Consider the following 18,983-nt stretch of genomic DNA (forward strand, 5'->3'; position numbering starts at 1 on the left):
TGGGGGAGGGGTGGTTAGCGGCAGTTGGCTGGACTTTGCTTAGTCATCACGGCCAGGGTCTCTCCTTTCTACCTTTTTTTTTGGGGGGTGTGGTCTTTTGCCATTTCTTGGGCTGCTCCCTCGGCATATGGAGGTTCCCAGGCTAGGGGTCTAATTGGAGGTGTGGCTGCTGGCCCACGCCAGAGCCACAGCAATGTGGGATCCAAGCCACGTTGGATCACAGCTCACGGCAACGCCAGATCCTTAACTCGCTGAGCAAGGGCAGGGATCGAGCCCGCAACCTCATGGTTCCTAGTTGGATTCGTTAACCACTGAGCCACGATGGGAACTCCTCTCCTTTCTACCCTTTTATCAGGACATTTTCTCCTACATTGTGACTGGCATATTTCATTTAGTGTAAAGTCTTCCAGGTTCATGTTATTACATGTGTCAGAATTTCCTTCCTTTTTGAGGTTGAATAGTATTCTATTGTATGTATAAACCACATTTTTTTAATACATTCATCTACATTTGGGTTGCTTCCGGCATTTGGCCATTGTAAATAATGCTGCCATAACATTAATATGCATATGTGAATGTTCCAATCTCTGAGTCTCTGCTCTCAAGTCTTTTGGATATATACCTAGAAGTGGAATTGCTGGGCCATATGTTAATTTTTTTTGGAGGAATATCACTTTCCACAGCAGCTGCATAATTGTACATTCCCACCAGCAATGTGAAAGTGCTCTGTGATAGTTAATTTTATGTGTTAACTCAACTGGCCATGGGGTGCCCAGATTAAACATTATTTCTAGGTGTGTCTGAGAGGGTGTTTCTGGATGAGATTAGCATTTGAATCAGTGGACTTGGCAAAGTAGAGGGCCCTCCCCAATATGGGTAGGCACCATCCAGTCTGTTGAGGGGCTGAAAAGAACAAAAGGTAGAGGAAGAAGGAATTCAGCATCCCTCCCCCTCAGCCTTATTAATTGTGCTGGGACATCTCATTTCATCTCCTCGAGCCCTTGGACTGGGATTTCCACCATGGGCTCCCCTGGTTCTCAGGTCTTCAGACTCAGGTGGAATTATATCACTGTCTCTGTCTTTTTAGACACATACACCATGAGCCCTTCTACACTCCCAACTTAAATCATCATTCGGGAGGAAGCCATATTAACAACCTAATAAGCACTTTCATCTTAGGGATTATTCATGAAGATCTTACTCCCCTGGGTCTTAAGTCAAGCCCAGCAATAATAGGATCCTGAGTTCAGAAAGAAAGTAGAGTCAGGCCGGAAGAAATAGTCTGCCCTTTCTGCAGACTTTGGGTTCCAACTTTGGGTCTGATTTAATACCCTTATTGAAGTAATCCTGGTAGAATTTGGCTGAGGACCACATCACAGTATATTACCTACATAAAAACTCTCCCACTATTTTTTTCCAAGATAGGCATAATTATTTTATTCATACATAGATTATATTTTCTGGTGCTCAAATACATGTAAAACTAAAGACAGGACTAGTCAGATCTTTTTTAAGGCAATGTTTAATTCTTAAAATAGAGATTTTTTTTTTTTTTTCTTTTTAGGACCATACTTGCAGCACATGAAGGTTCCCAGGCTAGGGGTCCAACCGGAGCTGTAGTTGCCAGCCTACACCAGAGCCATAGCAACACTGGATCCGAGCCACGTCTGCGACCTACACCATAGCTCACGACAATGCCAGATCCCTAACCCACTGAGTGAGGCCAGGGATCAAACCAGAGTCCTCATGGATGCCAGTCAGGTTTGTTAACCGCTGAGCCATGATGGGAACTCCGAAAGATATTCTTAAGATATTCTTAAAATAGTAAATAGATTTATAAGAAATATTTCAAATAAATATCACAATTTAAAAAATAACTGTCTAGAGTTTCTCATAAAGTACTGAGCATATGTTATAGAGTTTTAAGGATAATTTTTTTGATTTTTAAAATTAAAATGGAACTATACATACTTATAGCATGACAACAGTCTTATAAGTCAAGTATTTTAATCTAAAGCTTTCAGGAAAGCACATATCAAGTGCTGAATAATTTGCAGACATAGCTTCACTTTCTTCTTTGATCATAATTGAAAGAATATTTTTGAAAAAAGCAAAAACAAAAACAGGATGTTACATAGATTGCTGCTTCTTTTCCAAACACTTCTCAATGTCATTAAGCACTTGAACAGCAGCCTTTGGAATTCGAGTCCCAGGACCAAACACATTGGAAACGCCGACTTCAAATAAGAATTCATAATCCTGTTGGAAGAATTTATTTAATTAATAGGAGACAATATTTCTAATTTCAACAAAAAGAAACAAAAGGACAATGACCTTAACCTACATTTTCCTTCTTTAATCTCCTTGATGGCTCCACTTCTCTTGTATCAACTAACCTCATTTTTCATTTTGCTGCTCCATCTCTGACCTCCTCACCTCTCCCATTCTGCTGGCTTTAAAGGGGCTTATGGAGTGAGCTCTGGGTTTATGACCCTCCTCCTTCCCTCAGCAACCCGGGATCTTTGCCCACCTCTTCCTCAGATTCCCCACTGCAGAGGCCTTAGCCCTCGTCCAGGGCTGGGTGTGGAGGGAGAGGACAAGTTCTCAACTTTTTCTCCCTTCCCACCCCTTCCACCTCACAAAGATCTTCCCCATGCCCTTCTCTGCTTTTTTTTTTCTTTTTCACTTGTGCAACTTGTAATATTCCTGTAACACTATAATTCTTCAGTGGTACTTAACATCTTATTGCTGTAAGCTCCACAACGGCAATGGCTAAATCATTTCTGATGAATGATTTATATTATAATATATTATAATATTATTTATATTAAATTATATTGATTTAAAATATTAAAATTTAAATGACTTTCAGGTGAATAATAGCACATTTTATATATTTACTGTAAACAAATAATGAGAAAAATGCATGGGTGTTAACTGATAGAATTATAAAGGATAGCCATATTAACATACAAGTGTGTCATTATAGGAAGATCCTTAGGAGTTCCCGTGTGGTGCAGTGGAAATGAATCCAACTGTATCCATGAGGTTGTGGGTTCGATTCCTGGCCTCGCTCAGTAGGTTAAGGATCTGGCATTGCCGTGAGCTGTGGTGTAGATCATGCTGCTCAGATCCTGAGTTGCTGTGGCTGTAATGTAGGCCAGCAGCTATAGCTCTGATTGGACCCCTAGCCTGGGAACCTCCATATGCTGTGGGTGCGACCCTAAAAAGCAAAAAAAGAAACTGTTCCTTAGTTTTTAAACTCATGGGGGAAAAAGTATGACAAACACCTACAAATGTTCTAGGTAATTCAAATATCCAGCGGTTTAATATGACTTCTACAAAGTATATTTCTTGAAAATGTCAGCTTGCTTGTATAACAGGCCTGCACTTCTTCTCAATTCATATTTCAATTCCAATTATTTTGTGCTGCCTAATTATTTTGGTTCTTAAATTTTAATATCATACCCAAGAGCTTAGGTATTATAGACTCTAAAACTGCAATATAGATATAAGTGTTCCATAGATAGATAGCAGTAAAGAATACAAGTCCTTTATATTCCCGAAGAGTAAACTATATTTGTGAAAATAAGAGGGAAATGTGCTAACGAAAGCAGTTTTCAGTTGACTATACCACATTAAGGACTGTGCTGCTAGAAAGAATAACATACAGTTTGTTTGCCAGCCCCACATTATTACCGATCTTACAACCTCATACATATGTATTTTCTCACTTCATACGCAGTGTATAAATTCACTATTTTATATTCTGAGTTGTAATGGAGGCGAAAAACCTGTAGTCATGGGCACAAGGTCACACTGCACTGACAGACTCCTGCTATAGTGGCGGGGCCTATGTACCATGGATGAATCATTTACTTAGAGCAATCTCATATACAGTTCCTGTACCCCAATGCTTTTCCTTTCTCGGTAAAAAAAGAAAATTTGATATAACTGAATATATATATATCTCAACTAATTATTTTAACTGATAAGAAAGGTCATACATGGAAGGTGTCCACGCCCCCTTAATAAATTAATTGACATTAGTGATTGTTACCTAGCTTCCATTTCTCCATTCCTAAAAGGATCCACTTTTTGTTCAAGGTTCCAAGTCTTTGCCATTCAGCCAATAATTTTTAGGACAGGCTGAGTCCAGTTATGTCTGAATTAGGATATTTTTGGCTCTAAAAAACTGTACGTCAATCAAATTAGCTTCATTAAAAAGGGGATTTTACTGGACCAGGTAATTGATACAGTGCTGAGCTAGGGCAGCAATCAGGGTTGGGAACATGGAGCTGCACAAGGCAGTGACCCTAAAACAACAGAAGTAAGTGCTATCGGCTGACTGACTAATGGACTCACTTCACCACTTCACAGCCAGGACAAGGGGTGCTCATTCCACCTCTGGCGAGAGGTCGATACAGTGGCTGTGTGTTTACCATTCGTCTCTATTTCGGTTGAGATTTTATTGCTTTTATCCTGTTTCTTCTGCATCATTATTTATTGAATATGAGGAAGACAGATTTCTATCTAGGTGATTAGTTTGTTCTCTCACAGAAGCATTATATGTTCTTTTCTTTTATTTATTTATTTATTGGCTTTTAGGCCTGTACCCTCAGCATATGGAAGTTCCCAGGCTAGGGGTCGAATTAGAGCTATGCTGGCCTACACCACAGCCACGGCAATGCGGGATCAGAGCCATGTCTACAGCCTACGCCACAGCTCATGGCAATGCCAGATCCCTGACCCACTGAGCAAGGCCAGGGATTGAACTGAGTCCTCATGAATACTAGTCGGATTCATTTCTGCTGTGCCACAATGGGAACTCCCTATGTTATTATTTTAAATTATGCACATTGAATCATAATATAGTCTGAATACAAGACAACAGCGACCACTTTTGTAGAATTTACTTAGTAAAAGCACTAGGAGATAATTTGGCTCTAAATCTACAACAAGAGAACCCAGAAATAAACCCTGACACCTATGGTCAATTAATCTTTGACAAGGGAGGCAAGAACATAAAATGGGAAAAAGTAAGTCTATTCAGCAAGCATTGCTGGGAAACCTGGACAGCTGCATACAAAGCAATGAAATTAGAACACGCCCTCACACCATGCACAAAAATAAACTCAAAATGGCTGAAAGACTTAACTATAAGACAAGACACTATCAAACTCCTAGAAGAGAACATAGGCAAAACACTCTCTGACATCAACCTCATGAATATTTTCTCAGGTCAGTCTCCCAAAGAAACAGAAATAAGAGCAAAAATAAACCAATGGGACCTAACCAAACTGAAAGGCTTTTGCACAACTTATACAACTCAACAGCAAAAAAACCAACAACCCAATTAAAAAATGGGCGAAAGATCTGAATAGACATTTCTCCAAAGAAGATATACAGATGGCAAACAGGCACATGAAAAAATGCTCAACATCGCTGATTATAAGAGAAATGCAAATCAAAACTACCATGAGATTCCACCTCACACCAGTCAGAATGGCCATCATTAATAAGTCCACAAATAACAAATGCTGGAGGGGCTGTGGAGAAAAGGGAACCCTCCTGCACCATTGGTGGGAATGTAAGCTGGTACAGCCACTATGGAGAACAGTTTGGAGATACCTTAGAAATCTATACATAGAACTTCCATATGACCCCGCAATCCCACTCTTGGGCATATATCTGGACAAAACTCTACCTGAAAGAGACACATGCACCTGCATGTTCATTGCAGCCCTATTCACAATAGCCAAGACATGGAAACAACCCAATTGTCCATTGACAGAGGAATGGATTAGGAAGATGTGGTATATATTCACAATGGAATACTACTCATCCATATAAAAGAGCAAGATAATGCCATTTGCAGCAACATGGATGGAACTAGAGACCCTCATACTGAGTGAAATGAGTCAGAAAGACAAAGACAAATACCATATGATATCACTTATAACTGGAATCTAATATACAGCACAAATGAACCTTTCCACAGAAAAGAAGATCATGGACTTGGAGAATAGACTTGTGGCTGCCTGGGGAGAGGGGGGAAGTGGGAGGGATCGGGAGCTTGGGGTTATTGGATACAACTTGGAATGGATTTACAAGGAGATCCTGCTGAATAGCATCGAGAACTATGTCTTGATATTTATATTGCAACAGAACAAAGGGTGGGGGAAAAAATGTATACATGTAAGAGGAACTTGGTGCCCATGCTGTGCAGCGGAAAAAAAATTAAATAATACAAAAAAAAGAAATATCAAAAAAAAATCTACAACAAATTTTTAGTGAAAATATGCAGTAAATTAAAGAACTATATATAAGCTACTGTTACTCAGGAGTCCCACACAATACTAGAAAATTCAGGAGAACAATACCTGTGGTGGTATCACCCCCCCACACATGACGAGAATATCTGGCCGTCCGAGGGTGCTAAGTTCCTTGATGAGCTCGGGAACCAGGGTTTTATGCCCCGCAGCAAGTGTGCTCACACCCACTGCGTGCACATCTGCATCCACAGCCTGTTGGGCCACTTCCCGGGGAGTCTAAATGATTAGAAAGAGACAAATCATTATTTATCCCAAAAATATCTGTAAAGTTTTATACTATTTCATTTTTTTCTTTTTTTTGTTATTTCCCCAATACAATTTTTTTTCCCTACTGTACAGCATGGTGACCCAGTTACACATACATGTATATATTCTTTTTTCTCACATTATCATGCTCCATCCTAAGTGACTAGACATGTGCTACACAGCAAGATCTCATTGCTAATCCATTTCAAAGGCAAAATTTTGCATCTATTAACCCCAAGCTGTCAATCCACCCCACTCCCTCCCCCTCCCCTTTGGCAAACACAAGTCTGTTCTCCAAGTCCATGATTTTCTTTTCTGTGGAAAGGTTCATTTGTGCCACATATTAGATTCCAGATATGAGTGATATCATATGGTATTTGTCTTTCTCTTTCTGACTTCACTCAGTATGAGATTCTCTAGTTCCATCCATGTTGCTGCAAATGGCACTATTTTGTTCTTTTTTATGGCTGAGTAGTATTCCATTGTGTATATATACCACACCTTCCTAATCTAATCATCTATTGATGGACATTTGGATTGTTTTCATGTCTTGGCTATTGTGAATAGTGCTACAATGAACATGAAGGTGCATGTGTCTCTTTTAAGGAAAGATTTGTCCGGATATATGCCCAAGAGTGGGGTTGCTGGGTCATATGGTAGTTCTATGTATAGATTTCTAAGGTACCTCCACACTGTTCTCCACAGTTGTTGGACCAGCTTACATTCCCACCAATAGTGCAGGAGGGTTCCCTTTTCTCCACAGCCCCTCCAGCATTTGTTATTTGTGGACTTATTAATGGTGGCCATTCTGACTGGTGCGAGGTGGTATCTCATGATAGTTTTTTTTGTTTGTTTGTTTTTACTTTTTAGGGCCACACCCACGGCATATGGAGGTTCCCAGGCTAGGGGTCCAATCGGAGCTACAGCCGCCAACCTATGCCACAGCCACAGCAACATGGGATTCGAGCTGTGTCTGTGACCTACACCACAGCTCACGGCGACGCCAGATCCTTAACCCACTGAGCAAGGCCAGGGATCAAACCTGCAACCTCATGGTTCCTAGTTGAATTTGTTTCTGCTCTTCCACAATGGGAACTCCTCTCATGGTAGTTTTTATTTGCATTTCTCTAATAATCAGGGATGTTGAGCATTTTTTCATGTGCTTGTTGGCCATCTGTATATCTTCCTTGGAGAAATGTCTATTCAAGTCTTTTGCTCATTTTTCAATTGGGTTGTTAGTTTTTTTGCTGTTGAGCTGTATAAGTTGCTTGTATATTTTAGAGATTAAGCCCTTGTCAGTTGCGGTATGTAATATCAGTGCTTCCTCCTCCTTGAAACTCTGCTCCTTCCTTGTTTTATCCCACTACTCATCCCATTTCCTTTCACTCCTCTGCTGCTTCCTTCTCTCATATTTCCTTTTCATGTTCAGGTTCTCTCCTCATCTCACTGTGTATCTTCTCCATGGAAAATTACATCCATCTTCATAGCTTTAAGTACAGTTTATATACTGATAGGTCTAAAAACCTTGTGTATAGCTGAGGCCTCTCTCCTATGCTCCAGACATAGCCATTCAACTTTTAAGGTTGCCTTCATCTGAACATGCCAAAAGCTGGTTCTCTTAAGACTGCCTGCATGTTTGCCAGCGGCCCTTCCATCAAATTGTCTTCTGAATCTCAGCTGACTTTCTGTTTCTAAGATCCTAACCCAGTCCAGGCCTTCACTTTTCTCACTCAGGTTACTCAGCACCTTAACTGGACTCCTTGCAACTAGTCATAGCTCCTCCCAACCCACTTCAGAAAGTGATTTTACTAGCAGGTGACCTTCCTAAAGTATACATTTGATTGTGTCACTCTACCCGAACACCTCCAGAATGAAGTTCAAGCTCCTTAGAGTGGCACAGAAGGCTAGTCATCAGAATTTACACGCCATCCCAGCACTGGATTCCCATCTTACTGAATCTTTTGCAGGTACATGAGGCCTTCATGCCTTCTCATGGCTCTGCACCACTGTTCCTCTGCTCAGGCCTTATCAGTATGCCCTTCCCTGCCTTGTTCTCCAGGTTTCTGAAAGGCACTGCTCAAAGTTCCTAGCATACTCAGACAAGTGCCTTGTCCAAACTGTACCTATGGCAATTACTCTCTGCTGTGATTACTGGTGAGTATATCTCACTCTGCTGGGAATGTGCAACCTCCCTGAAGACGTAAATCATGGTTTTTAACTCAGAACCTAGTATCTGGTAGACAATCAATAAATATGTAGTGCATAAAGATTTTTATATAAAAGTTACTTGTCAAAGTTTTTGGTAGTGAGTGATTAATGTTTTATCACTCTATACAGAATTTCAGCTTCATTTACTTCCAACAAATTATTTTACTGCTGGGTCTAATATTCTGTGATTAAATAAAACACTGCTAGGAAGTTTAAAAAAGAGAAAATCTAATTATAAATTTAGCTAATCCTAATGCTTGACTTCACTTTCAAAATACTTCTTACCAATCTGATGCAGGCTATCTTTCCCACAAACTATTGGTCAAATCTCAATGTATAGTGCAATAAGATCTTTGAAAGTAATCCTTACAGTTTCAGAAGCTTAATAAAAGCTCTAGTTCTGAACTGACACTGATTTTTACAAAGTCTGAGTAATGAGTACATTAAAATGAATTATATTCTGTTTTTCATAATTAATTGGATTATATGCATTCAAAAGTAAATTAGGAAATTTGTTGAATTCATATTCTTCTTTTACTGTAATAATGTCATGTTGATCCAGAATCTTTTTATTATAATTCTTTCTAAATGTGACTTACTGATACACCTTTTGAAAATCTTCCCGATTTCAATACCTGAAAAAGAGGACCAATATCCACATCGAAACCAAGATCAGCAAATCCTGTAGCAATAACTTTTGCTCCTCTGTCATGTCCATCTTGTCCCATTTTTGCCACAAGAAGACGAGGTCTGCGACCTTCACGTTCCATGAACTTATGAACCCTAAGGAACATTTTAACATACAACAGTTACATATTAATTGTCCAAAAATAAGATATAAAACTATGATTTATTTGCAGTAAAAATCTATCAAGTTTATTTAAAAACATCTAATCTGGTTACTCATACTTTGTTAATATCTCTATTTCGTGTGGAGAACTCCATTAAAATCCGAGTATGTTTCCTATCTCCCCTAGAAGAAAATCTGAAAGATGGCACAATTGTAAGCCAGTAACACTGAGAGCATCACAGTGAAGCAAGAGGAGAAAATAACAACTTTTCCACTTCTTAAGATAGTCTCTAGGGGACAAAGTGCAGGAATATTTAAATATAAACTAAAAAAAGTCTTCAGAGTTATGACTCATTGTTTTGAACTGCCCATATCGCATTTAACCCTCACAAGTGCGAACTCCCCCAAGGTGACCTCAATGTAGTATCTTATGATAATCTATAATCAAAATATTTGCTTGCTTAAATCAATAAATTTACACCCTAGATGAAAAAGCACTAAGAAACAAATCTACTTATGTTGAAAGAAAAAAAGTTACACTTTGATGACTTTCACCTTGGCTGTTATGATATTTATCTGATGGATAAGAAGTGACATAAAATTTTTAGTGAAAAATGTACTACAGAGGTTGAGAAAAACAGTCATCAGGAAGCTACTACCTATACCTGAGAAGCATGATGAAATATATTAATTTTTATCTCCAAAACAAGTTTGACAGTGTTAATTACTGTCAGTTCGGTGAAGACCAATTTTAATTTATGCCACCAAATATTTGCTTTCAAACAAGAAAAGTAAGTTTTCATAATTATTTTGAGCAGTTAAACAATGTAAATAAAATTTAAGAAAATACAAAAGTGTACTGTCATAAGGAAGTTGAAATCTAAGCACCTGGAGGATATGAAGCAATATCAGTATTAGTTAAATAAACATTTGTTTGAAATAAGAAACTCCTAGAGAAGACTGTTGTGAAAGTGCAAAATACTATTTTAGGAAACTACGATTCAAATATTTTCCAGTGGTATGTGAGACAATTAAGCCCGCAGAAGACTCCTGTTGATGAATGGAAAATATGACATGCTGGTTTAAGAAATCTCACATACTACCTTTTTTAAAAATTTTTTTATTATGGTTGATTTACAATGTTCTGTCAATTTCTGCTGTACAGCAAAGTGACCTATACATCCATATACATTCTTTTTTTCACATTATCCTCCATCGTGTTCCATCACAAGTGATCAGATACAGTTCCCTGTGCTATACAGCAGGATCTCATTGCTTATCCACTGCAAATGCAAGAGTTTGCATCTACTAACCCCAAACTCCCAGTCCTTCCCACTTCCTCTGCCCGCCTCTTGGCAACCACAAGTCTGTTCTCCTACCTCTTGATAGCAAATGATATCTCTTTACTTTCTCCAAATTCCTGGCGATAGGCTCCACTCACCATACGATCATTAGCTTTATGTTCACCAAATACCTTTTTCATGGCATCTGTGATTTCTCCAACTGTACATCTAAAATATTACATGGAGATACTCTTAACATCATTATTTGAGATAAAAATATTTATTTAACCTTCAATACAATTAGACATATTTTATTACCTCAGCTAAAAACAGGCTGTCAAAATCCTAAATAAGAATGCTTTTTATTACATCCACAAAAGCATCTTTCCTCAGAATACTGTTGGAAAAAATGCTCCTGGATGCCTTCATACAAAGTGACCTCTTTTCAACATTTGTCATCCAAAAAACGACTGAATGACCTAAAAACTACCAATAGACAAGCATTTTAAGGTTTCTGAATAAGTCACTGCTTACCAATATAAATGGGCCAAGAGCAATATTCACACAGATTATTTTCTGATTAAAAAGTAAATATTTTACCATATTCCATCCACTTGTTTATTAATTCATTCCACATGTACTCAGAAAAAACAATTTATTTACTTATATTATCATATATTGGGAGAAGTTTCCATGGGTCACTTGCTTTTCTGCATGTTCTGCAGAGCAAAGCCCTGACTGCCTTTACCTAGACTCTCTTTTCTAAGATGTCTATATAGTACACAGCCTTGGAAGACAGAGATACTGTCTACCTTGGACAAAAGACAGGTCTGTTTACTGTCCAAAATAATAATGTCCCTCTATACTTCAAAGTAAATCAAATTCGAACCTGCAAATCATTGACAGAGGTTTGCCACAATAGCTTTAAATATCCTGAGCCACAGGGAAATACACAAAAATTAATGCACACCATTCAAAATATATGACTGTTTTCAATGCAAAGCTGTTTAAGAAAAATAAGAATTTTATTTTGGTCTCCAATATTTTCTTTTAGGCTCACATGGATTATAGAGTTGACCTTTTATTTAAGTACACTCTGAGAAGCTAAACTGGCTAACTTTTAGTATCCAGAAATCTCCAAACTTACATATCCTTACCTTGCACGAGTTGCCTCTACTGCAAGAGCAAGAATATTCCCATCTCCACTGGCAGCACAGGCAGTGAGGGCAGCGAGGCACCGTTCAGCCAAAGCTTGATCCCTGCTGGATTTGACCTTACAGAAAAGGTTAAGGAATGGGGCAATATATGCTCACAGAGAATAAAACTAAGATCAGATAATACCGTTATGTACATCATGTGGAAACTGTTCCATGATTCTAAATTTAAAAACAAAAGGAAATAAAAAGAAGAGAATAATATGTTCCCTAGGTCTGATATTCATTCCCAAAACATTTAAGGAATTCCTAAAATAATACTAAATTCTGTATAACACTGATAATTCAAAAATAAACACGGCAATAATAAATAATAGCACTGATTCTCCCAAGTAGTAGATTATAACTTAGGGAATATTTTAGTTATATATTTTAAGTTTCCCTTAGTTAATTAATAATCTATAGGTAATAATATGTATGTGTATCACTTTTCTTTTTATATAAAAATAATCTTGGGAAAAAAAAGAAAGAGACAATAAAAAATACTGTAATAAAAAGAGAAAGACAATGAAAAGCATAGTCAAAGACTTTTCCCCTTGGGTCCCAGCTCTATTCTATTCTGCCAACGGCCTACCTAAACAAAGTTATCTTAAATTGAATTTTTTCACAAGTTTCCAACACCTGTAAGAGTCTAAAATAGGATAACGCTTAAGATGCCACTAAAATTATATCATATCTATAAGCAGAGGTGGGTCAGAAAATTTAAATTAAAGGCAAAGAGGAACCCAAATCCATTATCATTACTGAATTTCTCTCCCTTGCCCAAAATATCATCATTTACATTAACTGGAACCCCTCATGTTGTTAGCTTAAGAGAGGAGGAAAGAATTTTTCTAAATATTAAGATATTTGTGATCACTGAAAATACAATGCTACATCCTAAGTAGGACACTCTAAAAATGACAAAAATTGGGAGAGCAGTTGTTATCTCCTGATCGAGGGTGAAAATATCATTAAGCGTCTGCTGTTAACTCTAATAGAAAAAACAGAAGATGAAAGTTATATATACAGTCTAACTGGACAAAGTCTATTAGATTCTTAAAGAACATTTAAACTGACAGGGAAAAAAAGTCTTATCTTAAGATAGTCTTTAGGTAAAGAGTAAACTAAACAGAGAAAATCATTACAGAATTTCAACTCTCCTGCCTTAGAAACAGCAGTAATTACTAAAGCCAGAGATTAAGAGATCAAGGTAGCTTCATACAATAGTAATGTATAGGTTACAATGGTAAGAATTAGTATGAGGTTGTGGGTTCGATCCCTGGCCTCGCTCAGTATGTTAAGGATCCAGCATTGCCATGAGCTGTGGTGTAGGTTGCAGACATTGCTCGGATCTGGCATTGCTATGGCTGTGGTGTAGGCCAGCAACTATAGCTCCAATTAGATCCCTAGCCTGGGAACCTCCATATGCCTCAGGTGCAGCCCTAAAAAGCAAAAAAAAAAAAAAAAAAAACACCAAAAAAACCAATTAGTATGTTTTATCTATTTTAGTATTTCATATTTTTTGGTTTATCTCAATGAAAAAATAAAAAAATAAAACAGTACTCTAGTTTCAATCAAAATAAATATCTTTCGTTCTAAACTGTATCTTGGTCAAGCCCTATTCAAATATATTTGAATTTTTAAACAAAATTGAAAGCAAAAGGGGAGTTCCTGTCATGGTTCAGTGGTAACAAACCTGACTAGTATCCATGAGGATGAGGGTTCAATCCCTGGCCTTGCTCAGTGGGTTAAAGGATCTGGCATTGCCGTGAACTGTGGTGGAGGTCACAAACACAGCTCGGATCCTGTGTGGCTGTGGCGTAGGCCAGCAGCTGTAGCTCCTATTCGACCCCTAGCCTGGAACTTCCATATGCTGCAAGTGCAGCCCTACAAAACGAAACAAAACAAAGAAAAAGAACTGAAAGCAAATAATTCTTTCATGGTAGCATGAGGTACATGGAAACAGATTACAGTGAGAGGCTTGGGTTCAAATACTGACTTTGAAGTTAATTTTGTTTTTAACTTTGAATGAGTTATATAATTATCTAAGCCTTTCTGCAAATCTGTAAATTATAGGAGGCATTGTTATTATGGTGTGGTTTTTAATAAGAACATATAATTTTCACAGGGGCAGCAGATATCTTGACTGAAAACATGAGTGCTTGGTGTCAACGGACTTAGCTTTCACTCTTGGAGGCTTAATTATTTATCCTGGGCAAGTTTCTCAATCCCCCTTATCTTTAGTTTCCTTATTTTTAAAATGTTGAGAAATAATGCTGGCCTCATGTGGCTGTTGTAACAATGAAGCAGTGCAATGCGGGGGCTTGGACAGCACCCAGAACACAGAAAGCCCTCCAAATGTGAGAGCCATCATTACCTTCTTAAGTTTTTCAATCTGTTTGTTGCGCACTGAAGTATTATCAATTGCCAAAACCTCCACAGATTCTTCTTTTTCCAACTGGTATTTATTTACTCCAACAATTACTTCAGAACCTGTTAATTTCCCAGAGGAAGATAATATATAGATTCTATTCACAAATAACTGTCTAACAGTAATGCTCTGATCACCACATATTTGCCTTATAAGTTTAATATTTTTAAGTAGTATTTTTAACTGTTAATGAAACTTCAACATAGATGAACAAATACCAATATAGAATTGAGGGAAGGAGAGAAAAAGACATATATATATTTGAATCCCTTTAAGGGAGGATCTTTATTATTTTCCCAAACTACACAACATTCCCAGAGTTTCTGATAAACTCTAACACTACAAAATTAAAACCATAGAAGTGGCTACCATCTAAGATTTATAAAGTAGAAGATAAACATGCAATAGCTTTTCTAATATTTTCTTGAATTCTCTTACAGCCAATCACTTTTAAATAAAAATCCTTTTAAAATCTATAAGTGATCTAGAGTTCTTGCTATGCCCCTGACTTCAGTGGCTCGGGTAGCTGTGGAAGTGCAGGTTCAATCCAGCCCCACACAATGGGTTAAAGGATCCAGCATTGCTGCAGCTATGGCATGGGTCACAGTTGAGGCTCAGATTCAATCCCTGGCCGAGGAACTTCCATGTGCCATGGGTACAGCCATAAAAAAAAAAAAAAATCTATAAATGATAAATCAGAATTATAAATAACACTTCCTTAATACTATAAATATATTTTGCCTCAAACTAGATTATCACTCTAGCTAAAAAATCCTGCCAACTGCTACCTTAGGGTATACCCCTTTTCTTACTTTCTTCATAAAACTCAGCACAATCTGTCATTAGCCTACTTGTTTATTTGTGCATTTCCTCTCTCTCTTACTAAAATGTAAGCTCTGTGAGTGTAGAGACCATGTCTGTCCTGTTCAGGTTGTACGCCCAGACATAGCACAGTGCATTAAATACTGAAGACTAATAAAGTATTGACCAACTGAATGAATAAATGAATAGTCCAAAGCAGGGCACAATGACCAATCATGATGTCATCTTCAAAATGTTGGTGATACCCGCCCACACACATGCACATGTATACAATGGGCAAATCACACATACTTTGTACATATGTCTGCCCATGTGCATTCAGGCATGCAAAAATACAAACACAGAGATAAATGGAGACATAAATAAAGATTCATGAGAAACATTTTATCCAAGTTCCGTTTTTCCATAATTTTTGTTTTATTAACTATACATGTTATCATCAAACAGAAATTCAAATTTATTTTTAAATATTGGCTTCCACATGCAAACTTTTCTACTTTATCTTACCAGAATCTATTCTAGCTTGTCTTCGGGCAGCACATTCTTCAATTCGAAGTTTAGGTATTCCCTCTGCCACAGCTTTGGCCATTCCACCCATCTCTTCAATTTCATTAATGAGCTATAAGAAAAACAGATAAAAAACTAGAAGAGAATATGGAAATATTTTTATAAACCATACTAATGTGTTAAATAACATAATGTTACTATGTCAATTTTAGCCATTAAAAAAGACATTCTCTGCTTAAAATTATTTAAAAAGACAACAGAAAAACTTTTGAGTATATTATGGAAAACACAAAACCTTGCACTGAAGTCTTAGAAGCCAACTAAAGATAACGTGAATTCTCTAATCCTTTTTTTTTTTTTCTTTTTTCTGTCTTTTGTCCTTTTTAGGGCCGCACCCACACAGCATACGGAGGTTCCCAGGCTACGGGTTGAATTGGAGCTGTTGCTGCTGGCCTAGGCCAGAGCCATTGCAGTGTCAGATCTGAGCAGTGCCTGCGACCTACACCACAGCTCACAGCAACGCCAGATCCTTAACCCACTGAGCGAGGCCAGGGATCGAACCTGCAACCTCATAGTTCCTAGTCGGATTCGTTTCCACTGCTCCATGATTTCTCTAATCCTTATTTTTAGTTACATAAAGACTCAAAAAATTTTATTTCAAAATGCCACTTTATTTTCAGTTTGATCAGGAGAGTAATGACGTAACTCCATCTTTACTGACCTAGGAAACATCTAAACCAGCAATCACAGTCTCGTACATACATGGGATAGTGGAAAATGGATGTGGAATGGGGTATGATCTTGCAGAAAGCAGCACAGTCAAACTAATTTTCCCCTGAAGAATCCAAGGAAGAAGAATCTGTACTGGATTCAATAGAAGCCAAGAATAAGATCGGAAGTTAAAAAGATGGGAACAACCTGAGAATTGGCGACGACCTCTCTCCCATTCTAACAGGAGAACCAAAGTTTACTGTCTGCAGAAAATGAACTAGAAAAGCAATGTACTACCAAATACCAAGTACAAGGAGAGGCAAGAATAAGATGTCTTACTGAAATAAAAACCTGCATTCTGGAGTTCCCGTCGTGACGCAGCAGAAACGAATCTGACTAGGAACCATTAGGTTGTGGGTTCGATCCCTGACCTTGCTCAGTGGGTTAAGGATCTGGTGTTGCCGTGAGCTGTTGTGTAGGTTGCAGAAGGGGCTCGGATCTGGCATTGTTGTAGTGGAGGCTGGCAGCTGTAGCTCCAATCTGACCCTTAGCCTGGGAACTTCCATATGCCTTGGGTGTGGCCCTAAAAAGCAAAAAAGTAAAACAAAACCCTGCATTCTGAATGATAAGGCTGAAGACAAAAAGGAAACAGTAACAATGAAGGATACAAAAGAAAACTTCAAAAAATATAATTATTCTCAGAAAAGAGAGATTCTATATTAATAAAACAAGTAGTATGACATGCAAGAGGGAAAATCAGAACACAAAAAAGAGCTCTTGGAAATTAAAAACAGGATATGTGAATTTTTTTTTTTTGTCTTTTGTCTTTTGTTGTTGTTGATGCTATTTCTTGGGCCGCTCCCGCGGCATATGGAGGTTCCCAGGCTAGGGGTCCAATCGGAGCTGTAGCCACCGGCCTACACCAGAGCCACAGCAACGCGGGATCCAAGCCACATCTGCAACCTACACCACAGCTCACGGCAACGCCGGACTGTTAACCCACTGAGCAAGGGCAGGGACCGAACCCGCAACCTCATGGTTCCTAGTCGGATTCGTTAACCACTGCGCCACGACGGGAACTCCCTGAATTTTAAAGTATTTAAATAAAAGGATAAAGTTGACAACTCAAAACAAACCACAGCAAAAACTCAAAGATACATTACAGAACAGATAAGAATATCAGAATGTCATTTAAAGAGGTCCTTACTTGATAACTAGGAGAAACCACAGGAAAATGACAGGAAAGAAATTGTCAAAAAAATACACTACTGTATAGCACAGGGAACTACACTGAATCTCTTGTTACAGAACATGATGGAAGATAATATGAGAAAAGAAATGTGTATGTATATATGTATATGTATATGTATGTATCACTTAGTCAATTTACTGTATAGCAGAAATTGATACATTATACGTCAACTATAGTTTATAAAAAATTTTTTTAAATAAATAATATATAACAATTTCCCAGAGCTATGAGAACACGATAAAGAGGCCAGACAAAAAATGCCCACCATGGAGTTCCCATTGTGGCGCAGTGGAAATGAATCTGACTGGTATCCATGAGGATGCAGGTTTAATCCCTGGCCTTGCTCAGTGGGTTGGGGATCTAGTGTTGCCATGAGCTGTCAGGTAGGCCAGCAGCTGCTGCTCTGATTCGACCCCTAGCTTGAGAACTTCCATATGCTGTGGGTGCAGCCCTAAAAAGCAACAACAACAACAACAACAACAACAACAAAAAGCCCACCAAAGGTCCAAGATAATGAATGTAGAAAAAAATAGGATACATCAGCACAAAAATAAAGAAGAGATCCTAAAACTTTCAGAAAGAAAGATCCTGCATGAGAATGGCAACAGAATTCTGAACAGAAATATTGGAAGCTAGAATAAAAACCAGGTGAATGGTTTCAAATTTGCTTACAAACTCCCAACGGAAAAATTGCAAAGCCAGGCTATCAATCAAGTATGAAAGAAGAACAAAGACATTTTCAAATGTCCAAAGTTCCAAATAATTCACCCCCTATGCACCATTTTTAGGAGGTTCCCATAATATGTGCTTCAAAATAACAAGGGATAATCAACAAAGAGACAGAATTCAGGACACAGATTAAATATAGCAAAGGTAAAAAGAACTCCCAGGATAATGACAAAGGGAAGTCCAAGGACAGCAATGGTCTAGGAAGAAATCAGTCTAAATCAAATGAGAATTTAGAGGACTTCAGAAGGATTTACATTGAGATATATATAATTATATCGGTAATATGGGACAAAGGAAAGGGGCAAAATCCACCTAAAATACTAAGCCACCACACTAGCAAAGAAACAGATAACATCTAAAACAATTAGAATGTGTAATTTTAAAACATGGAGATAAAAACATAGAAAAAGATGTGGCTGAATTAAGGAAGCAGGCAAACCACCAAGTGGAGGACAAAGGACTGCTTTTTTATT

General features: G+C 38.0%; 1 protein-coding gene across 2 annotated transcripts in view; it reads right to left on the reverse strand.

The window, feature by feature from the left end:
- Positions 1-1,947: 1,947 nt before the first annotated feature.
- MMUT (methylmalonyl-CoA mutase) overlaps positions 1,948-18,983 on the reverse strand; it is a 28,367-nt gene continuing 11,331 nt past the window's right edge. For both annotated transcript variants that reach the window (XM_047795270.1, XM_047795271.1), the window contains 7 exons: positions 15,819-15,930; positions 14,436-14,551; positions 12,020-12,135; positions 10,959-11,090; positions 9,425-9,572; positions 6,384-6,551; positions 1,948-2,259 (listed from right to left, as the gene is read on the reverse strand). In XM_047795270.1, coding sequence (XP_047651226.1) covers positions 2,131-2,259; positions 6,384-6,551; positions 9,425-9,572; positions 10,959-11,090; positions 12,020-12,135; positions 14,436-14,551; positions 15,819-15,930 — 921 coding nt within the window. In that variant the 3' untranslated portion in view covers positions 1,948-2,130. The remainder of the gene's footprint in view (positions 2,260-6,383; positions 6,552-9,424; positions 9,573-10,958; positions 11,091-12,019; positions 12,136-14,435; positions 14,552-15,818; positions 15,931-18,983) is intronic.

The sequence above is a fragment of the Phacochoerus africanus genome, chromosome 9 (genome assembly GCF_016906955.1).
Source record: "Phacochoerus africanus isolate WHEZ1 chromosome 9, ROS_Pafr_v1, whole genome shotgun sequence".
In the NCBI taxonomy this organism is placed as follows: Eukaryota; Metazoa; Chordata; class Mammalia; order Artiodactyla; family Suidae; genus Phacochoerus; species Phacochoerus africanus.